The following is a 16,618-nucleotide window of genomic DNA, read 5'->3' on the forward strand; positions in this document are numbered from 1 at the left end:
CAACCTTAGAAATCTCAGTCAATAAGCACTTCCTATGAGCTATTATGTGCCAGCCACTGCTAAAGGTTAAAAAGAAAGCAAAAATCATATCCCCTGATCTCCTGATGAAAGCCACAGAGCCGGCCTGTTCTCCCCAAACACCATGCTTGGGACTTTGATTATATCTCTTTTGTTATGTTTTTGTATTTTTTTAAATAAAGATTGTCATCCAGTGGACACATAAAGCAAAACCACACCGAGAAAAAAACAGTTCCATAAATTAATTAGTGTTACAGGAGAGAAGGGGGAATAAAAAGTCTCTTTGTACAAATGAATAACACTCCCATTTGGTGGAGGGGCAGAGGGAGTTTGAGAGAATGGATTGGGGATGGCAGGTGGACCATGTTTAAATGAAGCACACTTACAAACGAGTAACAATACAAAGTCTCTGAAAACACATTTTTGGCACAGATTTTTAAAAATTTAAATCAGGAAATTTGATTTTTTATAATGTACCTACCTACATACATTTATACATATATATACACATATATAAATATACATAAACATACATAAATACATGCTACAAAATACCAGACACTTGGTCATCCAGCCCCTGCTTGCAGACCCTTCAAGGAGACAGAGCTCACTACATCCGCCTGGGCAGCCTGGTGTCCTTTGGGGCAACTTTTGTTGGGTAGCAATTTTTTCCTGACATCAAGCCTACAACACCTTCCCCAACCATTGCTCTTGGTTCTGCCCTCTAGGGCCAACTAGAAGAAGTCTAAACCTATCACTTCATAGTATTAAATTCAATTTGGTGCTCTAGAAATATCAAAATCTTTTTGGATGCTGATTGCCATTCAGTGTGTTAGTTATCCCTCACAGCCTGGGTCTTCTGCAATTGGCAAGCATGCCATCTTTGCCCTTATCCAAGTAATTAATAAAAATGTTAAACAGCACGGAGCCAAGCATGGATACTGGAGGCACTCCACTGGAGACCTCTTACCTTCTTGATATCAAACCATTAACTAGTATTCTTTGAGTCCCGTCACCCTGAGTTCCAAATCCACCTAATTGGATAGTGATCTACTCTACATTTCTCTATAGTTTCCTTAAAAGTTTTAGGAGTTGCTTTATCAAACGTATTGTTAAAATTTAGCTAAACTATGTCTTCGGAAATCCCTTCTACTGACTGTATTGTCATCTAGTCAACATCGATTTCTTCTCCAAAAGAATAGTTGTTGTCCAATCATTCAATCATGTCTGATTCTTCATGACCTTGTTTTCCACTCTCCCGAAGTCTGCCCAAGCTCGTGTTCAGTGCTTTAATACTGTCCGTGGGGTTTTCTTGGCAAAGATCCTGCAGTGGTTTGCCATTTTATTCTTTAGGGAATCTCCTTTTGTCAGAACTCTCCACTATGACCTGTCCATCTTGGGTAACCCCATGTAGCAAAGCTCATAGTTTCATTGAGTTCTGCAAGCCCTTCTTCTGAGATCCATAAGGGGATAAGAATAATATGTGAGTCTTTTTTCTAAAACTTGGCAAAAATGTAGGGAAACGTAGGCATAGCATTCCCCTCATCTATAATTTAATAATAGTTTTATTTTATTTTAATAATAGTTTAATCATCCCGCCAAAAAAGGAAATAAGATTACTCTGGCATGACTTGTTGGTGACAAAATCAGGCTAACTCATTGTGATCACTGCTTCCCCTTCTAGATGTTCACCAACCATCATTCTAATGTTGCAACAGAGTATTTCCCCAGGAATTGAAGTCAACTTTTTTTGAGTTTTTGAGTTCAAAAACAGCTTTTGAAAATCAGGACACTTGCCTTTCTCTAGACATACTGCTTCCATTTTCCAGCCTTTCAAATATCTTTGACAGCATCAATTGCAGTTTCATCTGCCAGTCCTTTCAGAACCTGAAGGTATCATTTATCTGAGCTAGAAAACTTGAACTCCTTCCAAGAAGCTAGGGGTTCTCTTATCATCTCCTCATTTATCTTAGATAGCCACTCCATCAGCCATTTTTATCCAACAATTTCCAATACTACAGTCATTCTCCTTGGCAGAGATAACAAGCTAAAATCATAATTGAACAACTTCTTCTCTCTGTTGTCCATTGTCCTTATCCAGTCTACCACAAGCAAAGTTTTTATCTTCCTTTTCCTCCTAATATAGCTTTTTAAAATCCCTTTCTGGAAGAGTCAAATTTATAAAAATGAGAGCCATTCCCTAACTGATAAATGGTCGAGTGTGTGGGTGAGGGGGGGGGTTCATTCAGAGCTGGTTGGCAGGAGTGTGACCCAGGGAGAGGCAGTGCTAGACATGGCTGGCCAAGGGGTGAGGCTGTGGAGATGTGGGGAACATTGTCAGCCCCAGCTGCTGGCAGGCCTCACCTGGATGAGGGAGTGGAGTGTGTAGCCCCCACAGTAGATGCTCTTCTTCCAATTCTTTGAAAGTTCACGGCCACCTTTGATTTCAAACTCCATTAAGGTGAGCCAAGTTCCATCTGCAATTTCGATGCACTTCTTAGAGGAGCCTAGAATGGGGAGGGGAGAAAGGGGGAGAGGGGAAAGGGGAAGGGGAAAAGAGAAGGGGAAGAAGAAGAGAGAGGGGGGGAGGTATAGGGAGTCAGAATGAAGACAGAGGGGGAAGAGGGAGAGTGGGGTAGAGAAAGAGGGAGAAAGTGAGGAGAGGAAGAGAGAGGAAGAGAGATAGAAGAGAGGGAGATACAGAAAGAAAGAGGAGAGAAATAGAGAAAGGGAGAGAAGAGAGGGAGAAAAAGAGAGAGAGGGAAAGAAAGAGAGAGAAGAGGGAAGAAGAGGAGGAGGAAAAGGAGAAGAAAAGAGAGGGATATCAAGTGAATTTTGCTCTACTCTGGCCTGCTGTAGGGGCTCCCTTTTGACTGACTCCTCCCCTTCCCCCAGCAAAGGAGGAGGACCCTGCTTGGCCCCCTTTTCTCACAGGTATAGGACAGACAGAGACACCTTGTATTGAAGCTCCCAGTTCCCACTAAGGAGACTCCTAGGCAGGCTTAGGTCACACCACTTTAGCCTCTCAGGTTTCCTTCCATGGCCACCCTTCCTGGCCCCAGCACCAGAGGCCGACACTACCCACTCTCCTAGCCTCACCTCTCCACCCTGGGCAAACCAAGTAGGGTGGGACCCTCTGTTGATTATCCCCATTTATATCCTATTCCGATTGTAGCTTGTTTGGACAGAGTTGTTCGCAAATTGTCTCCCTTGTTAGATGGTGAGCTCCTGGAATGCTAGGGCTGTTTTTTGCCTTTATATCCCCAGAGCTTAGCCCAGTGCCTGGCACATAAAAGACACCGCCTATGGGCTAACTGGCTAGCTACTGCAGGGGAATGTCCAGCTTCTCCAAACTTCTTGGTCTTTAAAAACTACAACAATACTTTTTAAGAGTATAAAGAGGGGGGGCAGCTGGGTAGCTCAGTGGATTGAGAGTCAGGCCTAGAGACGGGAGGTCTTGGGTTCAAATCTGACCTCAGACACTTCCCAGCTGTGTGACCCTGGGCAAGTCACTTGACCCCCATGGCCCATCCTTACCACTCTTCCACCTAGAAACCAATACACAGAAGTTAAGGGTTTTTTAAAAAAAGAGTATAAAGAGGTCCTAAGCCCAAAAAGTTGTATAACTGTTGCTCTAGGCAAATCTGTAAGACTTCAAGTTGCAGAAAAGATGATGACCTGCCTTAGTAGAGGGAATTTCCTCTCTCTGGAGATCCTTATACCAAAGAAATCATAGGTCTGGTCCCTAATTTGGCTATTTTCTGGGGTTCTAAGTGTTTGTGTCTCCCCCAACCCTCCTAAGATTGTAAGTACCTAGAGGGCAAGGCCTAGACCTTTTCTAATCCTGTTAACTATCGTGAACCTTAGCATAGGTTCTGTACATAGTAGGTTTGTTGGGCTTCCAAAGTCATTTAGAAAGTGTTAAGAAGACCCTGTGATCTCAAGAAGTAGATATCTATCCCTCTATTTATTCCTCCTTTCACCCCTCTGCCCATTCCTCCACTCCATTCATGTTTCTGAATGTCCCTCCATCTGCCCTTCCATTCACCCTTCTATCTCTCCTCCATTCCTTCATCCATTCTCCCATCCACCTCTGTCTGCCCCTGTCTATCCCTCCAATGACCTTTCTGTCCATCCCTCCATCCATCTCTCTATCTCCATTTTTTCCTCCAACCATCCCTCTGGGCTTAACTTCCTCAAGAGCCAGAGGTCAGAAGGCTTACCTTCCTTCAATTTTTCTTTGTGTAAAATGCCCTTTGCCTCCCCGCAGGTCACAGGAAGCTCAGGGAGATGGAAATTCATCTTTGGATCCCGGATCTTTCTTGGACCTGAAAGAGAAATGACCCATTTGATTTAATCTTTATTCCCCCTCCAGACTGTGCCCTACTCAAAGAATAGACATTTTGGGGAGCTCCAGAGGAGTGTAAAGAAGGGCATGCCAGTCTTGGAGGCAAGGGATACAGAGAGCCAAGCCCTGTCTCTGATGATCTCTGCTCGTGGGGCCATGACAATTTACTCTGGAGCAGCAGAGTAGCAGTACTTCCCTCCCTGGGCCCTCATGAGGGTCAGGGGAGACTTCAAACACTATAGGGCTGTTCACCTCTGAATGGACAGTGTGGAGAATCAGAGGGTCTTGGGTTCAAACCTCTAAGGCAATAGAAAGACCTGAATTCAAATCTAGCTAAAAACCAAAACAAAACCATAATAGCTTCATGACCCTGGACAGGTCAATAAACCTCTTTTTGCCCAAGTTTCCTCATTCATAAAATAGAAATAACAATATAGCACCTACCTCCTAGGATTGTTATGTAGGTCAAATGAGATAATATTTGTGAAGTGCTTTGGAAACCTCAAAGCACTATATAAATGCTATTATTATTATTATTATTGTTACCACCCCACCTCCACTACTTACTATCTATATGACCATGGCCAAATCACTGAATATCCCTGGGCCTCAGATTCCTCCTCTGGAAAATCATGGGGTTAGACTCAGTGGTCACTAAAGTTCCTTCCAGCTCTACACTCATACAAGCCCTCCCAGAAAATCCCTTCCCAGATTAAACCTAAATTTATTAGGGTGTCAGAAGTTGGGTGGCAAAAGCAAAAAACGGGGGACACAGAGTCCTAAGCTTTGGGCTCGAGGCACAAAGCAAGGTGTGGTAGAAAGAGTGAAGGATCTTGTTTGAATTCTGGCTTTGCTATTTCTGATTTATATGGCATTGGGCCAGTCACTCTATCTCTGCCTCCTCTTCCTCAGCAGCAAAATGGAGGTAGAAGTGGGAGGAAAATGGAGATCAGGAAAGACTTCCTGTCAGAGTTGATACTTGTGTAAAGCCTTGGAGGAAGCCAGGGATTCTAAGAGGAGGAGCTAAGCAGGCCATGAATAAAGATATGGTCAAGGATGCTGAGGAGTGGTCAGACAGGTAGGAGAAGGATCAGGAAGGGACAATGACATAAAAGTCAATGAAAGAGAGATTATCTTGGAGGAGGAGGAGGAAGCCGACAGCATTAGAAGCTGGATTAACTTGCTTCTTGTTCTGTGATTTCCATTTGGGACTTTCTTGGCAAAGACACTACAGTGGTTTGCCATTTCTTTCTCCAGCTCATTTTTCACAGATGAGGAACCGAGGCACACAGGGTTAAATAACTTGCCCAGGGTCACACAGCTAATAAGTGTGAGAGGCTAGATTTGAACTCATGAAGAGGAGTCTTTGATTTCAAGCCTAGCACTCAACCCACAGTGCCACCTGACTGCCCTCAAGGAGGATGAACACTAAGGAAAGGCCATCATTCTTAGTCACAAAGGGATCATTGATAACTTTGAAGAGGGCAGTTTTAGTTGATGGGAAGAGTGGGAAGCCAGACATTGAGAGGCTGAGAATCAATGGGGAGGAGAGGAAGTGGAGGCAATGAGTGTAGATAATCATTTCTAGGAAGTTGGCTGGGAAAGGGAGGAGAGGAAGGCTGGATGCAGGATGTCAGGCAGTCTAAGTAGAAACGTGTCCTTGGAGGAGGTGAGGAGGACCAACAGGGTCGATTGGACTGTTAACATCATGCTCTGAAAGGAGAATGAAGTAGCAGCTAGAGATGGAGACAAAGGAACAGCAAAGGCCTGGAGACACTCTAGAGGTCACAAGGAGTTGAAGAAAGCAAATGGGAGAGACTCTGTGAGCCCCCCAACCCTCAACGCAGTGATTGTCCCATAACTGCTCTTTTCCTGATGGTTTCTATAGATGTCCTCCTAAGGCCTTGTTTTCCATCTTGACTTTGAGTCACTCTATGGTCAGATGCTCACAGCCTGGGACACTGGAAAACTGGAGGAAATCTGGTAAGAAGGGTTTGCAGAGCAAGGGCTCTGGTAGACTGCCAGCAAGGCTAACGTGGAAAGACGAGGCTTGAAGCTCAGCTTACCTCTCTTCCTAACGCAGCCCACTTGCTTACGAGGGGCTTTCTGTTTCCGTCTTCTCCTAACCTTTAAGGGTACATTGTTTTTGCTGGCATCTGGAAAAGAGAAAATTAAAGCTGGATGAAGTGAGCATCAAGAGGGCAGTCAGGGCCATTCTGGACCCCTTTTCTTCAGAAACCCCCCAAACAAAACGCCCTAGAACTGGGCGTTTAAAAGGGACCAAATCACTCTTTTAAACCCTACCCTACAATGTCAGACCTTAAGAGCTGGCTGGGCTCAGACCAAATCTACATCAAATTGTTGGCCTTCTCAAGGAGCAGGGAGGGAAGGAAAGGAGAGAGAAAATTTGGCATTCAAAACTTTAAAAAAATGTTAAAAAATTATTTTTATATATAATTGGGAAAAAACAAAGTATATTTAAACAAATTTTTCAAGTTAATGGCTCAGTGGATTGAGAGCCAGGCCTAAAGATGGGAGGTCCTGGGTTCAAATCTGGCCTCAGACACTTCCTAGCTATGTGACTCTGGTCAAGTCACTTAACCCCCACTGCCTACCCTTACCACTCTTCTGCCTGGGAATCAATACACAGTATTGCTTCTAAGATGGAAGGTAAGGATTTAAAAATAAAATAAAATCAGAAATAAAGTTAATGGAAGAGAGAATATCTTACATCACCCACTAGAGCAGGGGTCGGCAACCTTTTTGGCCGTGAGAGCCATAAACGCCACATTTTTTAAAATATAATTTTGTGAGAGCCATACAGTGCTCACAGTGCCGCTCCTGTAACAGCGCCTGAAAAAAAAATTGACTTTATGGCTCCTGCAGAAAAAGCCATATCTGGCCCTCAAAAGAGCCAGATATGGCTCAAGAGCCATACGTTGCCGACCCCTGCACTAGAGCTTTTCAAATTTTGAGAGCTCCAATATGCCAAACCATACCGTGCCTTTTTTCAGCTTCCATCCATTGGAATATTATAACCACGGTGTTACATGATGGAAAGGATCTTGAAATCCCAATGCTTCAGATCCTGGCTTTCCTACTTAGTACCTGGGCAGTCCTCCAGGTCTCAGTTTTCTCATCTTCAAAATGAACCCGTTGGTTTTCCAGTGATGGAAAACCTTTTGGAGACTGAGTACCCAAACTGCAACCTCCTGCTGCATGTGAGCCACCTCGCTACCCCAGACAGGGGGGAGAGGAAGTGTTCCCATTGGGCTGCTGGCACCCCATGTTTTATGTCAGTTCTCTGGCATAATGAAGTCCCTCCCAGGAGGATGTATGTAGTTTCTATTGATCCTATCAATCCTTGCTTTCACTGACTGGGCACAGAATACCAGCCTCCCCCAGTGTAGGTTCACATAGGGAGGAGTGAGAAAGGAAGATGGGAAGAAGGGGACCCTGTATACAACTCGAGATATATAGAGCAAAACTCCTCTAAGGGCAGCCCTATGTTGGGGGATTGTAGGGAAGATGTGCTTCCAAGTACCCTTCTGAATACTTCAGCCCTGTTTCGGTGGCTGCTGTTATCAAAAAAGAAGGTAAATAAGCTGAGAAGGTGGGTGTGAGGAAGGATAAAAGGGAATAAGGGATTATAAAGTGACTGGAGGAGGAATGAAGGTAAGGGAAGGTATATAGGAGATGGAGGAAATGAGGTATGTAGGTGAGGGCAGCTCAAACAGGTTTATTCCCAGAGGCTTGAGACAGAGAATACAGGGAGGAAATTAGGGCCAGTAAGAAACGTTTAGGTTTTTCTGGAGGGTTTCTCTTGTTAGTTTCAAAGTCTCTTGAGGGAGGGGTCGAGAGGGCCCCTCCCTGCCAGTGAAACTGGTGGCTGGAGGAAGTCTTGAGGTAGGTACTTCCTGCCAAGATGGATGCCCCAGTTTTCTCAAGAAATAAAGGAAAATGATTCTTTCCTCTTGGCTCTTGTCTTAATTTTCGACACAATGACTCACCACAGGGTTTGAATAGATAACAAGGGGATTTATTAATACCAGGGTCAGTCAGAAGGGGGAAGGGGTTCAGGGTTTTCTAACTGCTGCTAGGGAGAGGGTGATGGTGGGGGATGGGTCATGGAGAGGTTTAGACACAGAGAGTCTGGCTCTCCCAGTCAGGAAGATTTGACTGCCTTTTAAGTAAAGTCTTTATCAAACCTAGGGATACTTATTTGAGGATACTCCAATTATCTAAAGAAACTAAAACCCACAATGTTCAATCATCAAGTCCTCCCTTCCAACCAGAACCCAAAAGGAAAATCAGGGAAGGGGAAGGATGGAGTTGGGAGATCAGGGAGAGGTTCAGAGAAATGAGACAGGTCCAAATTTCCCCAAAACAAAATAAGCACAGGCTAAGGCCGAAGCAATTAGGCCAAAGCCAAAAGGCCAAAGCAAAAGCTTCCAGCCACAGCGAAAGCCAGAAGGCAAAAGCCCCGTCAGTTGGAACTTCACCTCTATTTATAGCCTAAAGTTCTAACTGACTTTCTGAACATTCTAAGATGTTTAACTGACTTTTTGTGACCGTCAGAAATTACAGAAGCAAAAAGTTTCTGTTAGCCGCCTTGCATTACAGATCTGCTCATATGTTTTTTGGGAAAATTGCAGCTTGCAACATTTTCTGGTTGCTAAGATCTAAGGGGTTACTACTCTTATTCTAAGCTAAATTATAACTATGCTCTTATCCCTATCTAAGTTTTGTAAAATAATAAAAAGGGTTGCTTACTCCTAAACTATGCTAAGACTAGTCTAAGTTAAAACTAAGATGGGTTGTGGCATTTTTCTGTTGTTTTTTTTTTTAACTGATTTTCAGAGGGTCATAGGCAAGTATTCTTCAGTCCGGTGACAAGTGGCCATGAAAAAGACTCCATCTCTAGGCTCTAAGCATTCTCTCTGGCTGTCCACCCTATCTAGAATGCTCTTTCCTCCAATCCAACTACTGACTTCCCATGATCTGGAAAGGGTTTGCCCTCAGGGACCTGACACACAGCCAGTGGGAGATGTGATATTCACAGGTGATAGAAGGAAGGAATGATGTGGCATGAGGGAAAAGGAGGGAGAGAAGACAAGGAGGGGTAATATTTGCGTAAAAGAGATCTAAATAGAGGCAGGATATCACGTAAAAACTCAAGTACCTTTGTTGGAGCTTTGGGAAGTGTTGATATTAGATGCTCTCTCACCCAAGCTGATCATCTGGCCTGGAGCCCCGTCATTGATTTTGGGTGATGATTCACCTGGCAACACTGGATAGCAAAAGAAAGCTTCAGGCAGAGAAGGAGGCAGATACATGGGGACAGACACCTCGATGGTTCATCACATCTTCAAAGCCCCCATCTAAATCTTTTAATCTGCTATGGATCAAGCTGCTCATGCCTGTACCCGGAAAAGGGATGACTCTTGTGTATGAGTAACCCGACTTAGCTAGCAGCCACCTGGGCTTTGGCAGTGCTGGTGGGAGACAGGAGCAGATATTTCTCTTTGCTCTCTTAGGAAAGGACAACTCCTGGGTGACATCTGAAAATCTTCCAGAACAGTCAGACCCAACCACCTATGCCCTAGGAATGCCAGTGGAAGACAGGGAAAGATGACTCTCTCTGTCTCACTGTAACCCTAGAAGCTCCCCAATGTGCTCCCCACTTGAGGCTCCCCTTACCATCTTTGAAGCGCTTTTGGATTTGGACAAATGGCACATAATCCTTTAAGTTGGATTGGTGGAACAAGACTTCCACAGTATCTGGGCTGAATTCCTTCTCCAGCTCTGTGAGGATGTTGTATATCACCTCCGACAAAGGCTTGGAACGCTGGGACTCCTCAGCTTGCTAAGAATTATTAACAAGAGAAGGTTGCTATTATGGCTGCTATCAGTTGACTCCATGGCCCTAGAAAGGGACTTCATACTATGCTGGAGAATCTTCAGACCACCCTCAGCCTCCAGGCTTGGGATCAGTCTGGACTCTTTTCTCCTCCTCTTCCTCAAGCTAGTGGTGGTTGGGAAGCCCTGGAGAGGCTACTCCTATAACTGGATTCCCTTCTCAGTACAGCTTAGGAATATGAAGAGAGCCTTGGACTTACTCAAATCCCACTTTAGACCCTCATGGAGCTGTGTGACCCTGGGCAGGTCACTTAGTCTTTCTCTGCCTCCATTGTCTTTTTCATAAAAAGGGGATAACAATAGCCACTTCATTCCATGATTCTTGGGAAACTCAATAGAGGCTATATATGGAGAGTCCTGGATAAACCTTCAAATATTCCATTATTGCTTGTATTATTGGGCAGGGTTCCCTCACTTTGGAGCCATCATTACAAGACACTCCTGCCTTCTCTCCCCATGATTCCAGTTTACATTGCCCACACAGTCGGGGGGTGGGGGGATCAACTAGGAGTTGACTGCAATAGTTCAGGCTTGAGGTGAAGAGGATGGGAACTAAGGGAGGAGGGAGTAGCTATAAGAGACGATGAAGAGGGAGAATCCATAAGACTTGGCACCAGATTGGATGTGTTTGGGAGAGGGGAAGAGAAAGTGAAAGAGAGATCCAGGAGAGGGAGGGAGATTAGAGAGACAGAGAGAGATAGAGAGACACACAGAAAGATGGGGGGGAGGGGTAGAGAAAGGGAAGGGAGAGAGAGAGAGAGAGAGACAGAGACAGAGACAGAGAGAGAGAGGGAGAGACAGAGAAAGAGAGAGACAGAGAGAGAAGGGACCTGAAGAGGGAGGGAGAGAGGAATGGGGAAGGAGGAGAGGGGAAAGGAATGGGGATGGAGAGGAAGAAGGGAGATGAGTCCAGGATGACTCTCTGTCAAAAGTTCTGAGCACTATCTCTTTCATAAAGCTTTTCCTCCCACCCCACTCCCCCAATTGCCAGTGCCCTCCCTCCCAGACTATCTGGTATCTATTTGCATTTATCTATTTGGTAGATTTATATTGCCTATAGTTTTAATGTACTTCTTGTCCCCCTCATTAAAATGTCAAGTGGGAATTGTTTCATTCTTTGAACTGGCAGCCCCAGCACTTCTCAGTGCTCAGCACACAGTAGGTGCTTAATAACCATTAGTTGATTGATTGCATATGTAACCTCCTTGCAGTGACAGAAGCTGCCAGGACCAGAAGATGGAGAACACTCACCTGGAACCTTTCGTCAGAAATGACATTGTAATCTCTCAGTATCGCCAGGAAAGGAAAAGCAGCAGTTACCGACTGGGCTATTTCCACTTTACTCCTTTTAAAGGTCTCAAGAAGATTGTTCTTAGACACCATCTCTCTAGATCTGATATCCTTTGGAGGGAAAAGTCAGTAAATATGTCTTCCAGAGAACATGGAGGGAGTGGTTGGGAGGATGTACGGGGGCTTTCTGAGGGCCAATGGAAGGACTTCAGAAGACTGCGGCCAGAGCCAGGAAGGGGCAGGACACAGGAAGTTTAGGGGAGCAGAGAAAGGGTTGCTGAGAGGTTTCCCCCCTTACTTTGGCCTCATCTATAATGACTGTGCCACTCTAGATATGACTGATGGCTTAGGATCCCTTTCCTCCCACAAGGGGCTCATTTAGATTCATATTAGATTTAGATTCAAAGAGGGGAGATGTGGGTTTTCTCTCTCCTGCCTCATTACACTTTCTGGGAATAAAACTCCTGAGAAATCTCTAAAAATTAGAAACTGATCAGCTGCCTTTGATGGGCAGGGTAGCCCCCTAACCTCAGGAATAAGTGCCCACTGCTCCAGGCCACTATCCCTCCAGTTATCATCCCAGGGAGTAACCCCCCACTGTGGAAAAGGAGTCTCTGCTATCCCCACTGACAAAAATACCAATGGATGACTAACTGCCATTACTAGGGCAGATAAATCAGCCTAGCTGAAGATGCCCTAAAGGTGAGACAGGAGGCATAGTCCAGACCGTCTAAGCCACTGCCACCATCTTAACCCCTACCTCCTCTCAGATCCTGATATAAATAGTCCTGGTTCCTACACCCAAGAATCCTGGGAAGAGCAGAACATCCTGGACTGCTCTGTTTCCAGGCAGGTCCTGCCCAGGGAAGTAGCCCTTGGGGAGGGCTATGAACTATCTCTGTAGGAACTATAGACCCCCATCTCCTGGGCAGCCACAGAAACCAAAAACTCTCAAAAGAAAGTTCTTGACACCAAAATCCTTGGTATAGTCCAATGGTGATTCAACATCAGAAATGAATGTGATTTTAACAAAGGAGATGGCACAGATGATTCTGAAGAAGCCTCTCTTTCTGCTGAGCCCTAAGGACCAACTTGCCACTGGATTTGTAGTTGAAACTTCCTCTTTGTGTGTGTGTGTGTGTGTGTGTGTGTGTGTGTTGTGTCACTACAATTCGAATGGGAGCTCCTTGAGAACAGAGACCATCTTGCTTTTCTCTTTGCATTCCCAGCACATAGCATAGCTCTTTGCAAATACTTTATTTATATTTCATATATAATATATGTATATAAATAATAATATAGATATAATATATACATATTATTCATTTATTTACTTGTTTATTTGATCAATACCTTTTAATTCATTCATTCATTCATTCAATCTCTTTTTTTTAAACCCTTACCTTCCATCCTGGAATTATTACTAAGGATTGGTTCCAAGGCAAAAGAATGGTAAGAGCTAGGCAACTGGGGTTAAGTGATTTGCCCAGGTCACACAGTTAGGAAGTATCTGAATCCAGATTTGAACCCAGAACCTCTCATCTCTAGGCTGGTACTTTATCCACTGAGCCACTTAGCTGCCCCCATTCATTCATTCTTTCATTCATCTTTTGTTACCAGGCCTTGTTTCTATTTTCTGTACATTACTTTTAAAAGTCTAAATTGGCTGGTGACTTCCCTGGTCTTTTCAGAAAAATTTCGTTTGTCTTTCTCCTTTGAATTGCAGACCATTCCCTCCAAGAGTTTGTGGTCAAGGAGAGAAAATCTGGGTATCATTGGATCGCTCAACACGTTTGGAGAGAGCAAATTGCAAAGAGGTCAGAGGAAGGATATGGATTATCCATGGAGCCTATGGATTACATTTTCAAAGGAAAGGCAGCCCAACAGGGATTGGAAACTCCCAATAATCACTTCTGTGAGAAATTGAGGGGATTAGGACAGCATGTAGTTAATTGTGGAAATTAAATGAACAATACTAATTCTATCTTGTGGCTCATTTCTGGAGCTACTCTATTTCCTTTCTATTCAATTATGGGCCGAGTCCAAATTCTGTCTTATAAGAAAAGTTTATTTGGTTATGGGAGTTGAGAGAAAACCTTATTGCACTGTTTGAACCTAGCTTTGCATGACTGGGAAACTGGACCACCTGTACCTGCTGCTTAGAGACCCTTAACTAAGAACCCATCAGTGATGGCAAACCTTTTAGAGACCACATGCCGTGCCCAGCCCCTCCCACAGACAAGGGAGGAAGCGTTCCTATTGGGCTGCTGGGTAGAGGGATGGGTGAAGTGGAAAAATGTCCTCAGGGAAGGGAGCAGCTCCCAGAGTAGAGGAAAATCCTCACATCTCCCCCTTTAGGGACCCCCTTATGCTCTAAGGTCTGGCTTTGCAAGGCTAACACACCCAGAAGCTTGCCACCCATAGCCCCTTCTTCCCTTGCACATGCTGGAACTTCTGCACAAAGCAAGTAGGTTCCACTTCATAGGGCACCATTACTTCCCACGCTATGACCTCACAAATCCATGATGGATGTCTGTCTTTGCCTATGTTCTGATGCCCATACTTGCCAGTCATATTTGTGTTCATAACTTATGGAAACTCTTGTGTATGTATCATGTAATCTATGGGAGCCCCTGATTATGTATGTATCATGTAACCTATGGAAACCCTCCCCAATGGATGGTGTATAAAATATCCAGAGTTCCTTTCCTCAGTGCCCAGCCCTTAGAGGAATGATCCCCAGCTGGGTCCGCATGTACCTGGGTAATAAACCTCCTTTCTTCCTTCCTTTCGAGTGACAATTGGGATTTCCTGCGTGACTAAACTGAAAATTCCACAACACCATGAGTCCCTCTGCCTTTCTAGTAACAAACTCTGGTGAGTGGTGGCTTGCACGCCCACAGAGAGGGCTTTGTGTGCCCTTTTTGACATATGTGCCATAGGTTGGCCATCATGGACCTAGGTTATATTGCCCACAAATGCAATCAGATCCTAAGAGTGAGAGAAAGTGTTTTCTCATAATTGCACCATATTCTTTCTCTGAAAACTGGCTCCGTACTAATCAATCAATTATTGTTCCCAGGTTCCTTATTTACAGATACTTGGGGAGTGTATAACCTCTTTTTCTGAATTCAGAGGATTGTAATTGTTTACTCTTTCTCTTCTAACTTGAAAATCCCTAATTAGAAATCAGATGGCCTTCCCCAATCGACAAATGGTCAAGGGACATGAATAGGCAGTTTTCACAGGAAGAAATCAAAACTATCAATAAGCACATGAAAAAGTGTTCTAAATCCCACCTGATTGGAGAAATGCAAATTAAAACAACTCTGAGGTATCACCTCACATCTAGCAGCTTGGCCAATATGACAGCAAAGGAAAGTGAAAAATGTTGGAGGGGATGTGGCAAAATTGGGACACTAATGCATTGCTGGTGGAGTTGTGAATTGGTCCAACCATTCTGGAAGGCAATTTGGAACTATGCCCAAAGGGCTTTATAATAAGGAAAAAGACCTGTACAAAAATATTTATAGCTTCACTCTTTGTGGTAGCAAAAAATAGGAAAAGGAGGAGATGTCCATCAGTTGGGGAATAGCTGAATAAATTGTGGTATCTGATGGTGATAGAATACTACCGTGCTTAAAGGAGCAAAGAAATGGAGGAATTCCATGTGAACTGGAAAGACCTCCAGGAATTGAAGCAGAGCAAAAGGAACAGAACCAGGAGAATGTTGTACCCAGAGACTGATACATTATGGCACAATTGAATGTAATGGGCTTTTCTACCAGTAGCAATGCAATGATCAGGACAATCCAGAGGAACTTAAGAAAAAGAACGCTATTTACGTCTAGAGAAAGAACTGTGGAACCAGAAATGCATTAGAAAAACATATGATTCACCACATATTACAATAGGGATGTGGTTAGGGTTTTGATGTTAAAGAATCGCTCTACTGCAAATATGAATAACACAGAAATAGGTTTTGAACAATGACACATATATAACACAGTGGAACTGCTTGTTGGCTTTGGGGGGGGGAGAAAGCAGGTGGGGGGATCATGAATCACATAACCATGGGAAAATATTCTAAATAAAATAAAAAAAAAAGAAATCAGATTGCCTAATGTCATATCATTTCTTTTTAACTAATTGGTCTTATTTGATTACTTGCTTTAATGTATAAAAGTCTGTCTCCTCCTGTATTTGGGTCCATTTCTAATTGTAATTGGCATGCCCTGCTTAACAAATCAATATGCTCAGAAGCTCAAACCTTTGTTTCCTCAGTCATTTCATCCTTAGCTTCTTACACTTCTCTATTCCAACTTTGTCTCTACCCTAACACAGGCTCCCCTTATCACCTTGTTGGGGGTTGAAGCCCCTGAATCAGGCACCAAATGGCATTGGACAGATTTATGGAAACTGGGTTCTAGTCCAGACACCAGCACACATCAGGGGCTGGGTGTGATCAGGACACTCAGCTCTCTTCCATTAATAGCTATCAAGAGAAATTCTATTAGCTCTCACCCATCCATCTCCTTAACCCCAGCCTAGGGGAGGGGGCAGAGGGACTTTGATTTTTTTCTATAAAATCTTATCCCCACTACTATCCTGGACCTCTCCTTTCACCAGCCTGGCCATATCTCCCTGCTAACCCAAATGAAAGCTTTGCCTGAGATAATCAGAGCTTGAAAGGCAAATTCTTTTGAAACCAGACCAAGCCCCCAGTACAACAACCTCACACTTGGACTATGGGAGAAGCCTATGGGTGGGTCTTCTTGCCTTAAATTCCTCCTCATACCATCCTCCACTCAACCACCAAAGGGATTTTTCTAAAACATGAAATGACCATGGGGATACAAGGACAAGAATGAAACAATTATTCTTCTGGAGGAGCAAAGGCCAAGCTGTGGTCCCACGCCCCTGGGATCTCTCTCCGTCTCTCTCTCCTCTCTTTCTCTCCTCTCTCTCTTCCTCTCTCTCTCTCTCTTCTCTCTCTCTCTCTCTCTCTCTCTCTCTCTCTCTCTCTCTCTCTCCTCTCTCTCT

General features: G+C 44.1%; 1 protein-coding gene across 1 annotated transcript in view; it reads right to left on the reverse strand.

The window, feature by feature from the left end:
• The window catches only part of LOC123245839 (nuclear body protein SP140-like protein), a 34,644-nt gene extending 22,976 nt beyond the window's left edge, over positions 1-11,668 (reverse strand). The window contains exons 1-6 of the mRNA XM_044674834.1: positions 11,537-11,668; positions 10,067-10,232; positions 9,549-9,656; positions 6,433-6,522; positions 4,242-4,346; positions 2,383-2,525 (exon numbers count right to left, since the gene is read on the reverse strand). Coding sequence (XP_044530769.1) covers positions 2,383-2,525; positions 4,242-4,346; positions 6,433-6,522; positions 9,549-9,656; positions 10,067-10,232; positions 11,537-11,668 — 744 coding nt within the window. The remainder of the gene's footprint in view (positions 1-2,382; positions 2,526-4,241; positions 4,347-6,432; positions 6,523-9,548; positions 9,657-10,066; positions 10,233-11,536) is intronic.
• Between the last annotated feature and the right edge of the window lie 4,950 nt (positions 11,669-16,618).

Source organism: Gracilinanus agilis, chromosome 4, assembly GCF_016433145.1.
Source record: "Gracilinanus agilis isolate LMUSP501 chromosome 4, AgileGrace, whole genome shotgun sequence".
In the NCBI taxonomy this organism is placed as follows: Eukaryota; Metazoa; Chordata; class Mammalia; order Didelphimorphia; family Didelphidae; genus Gracilinanus; species Gracilinanus agilis.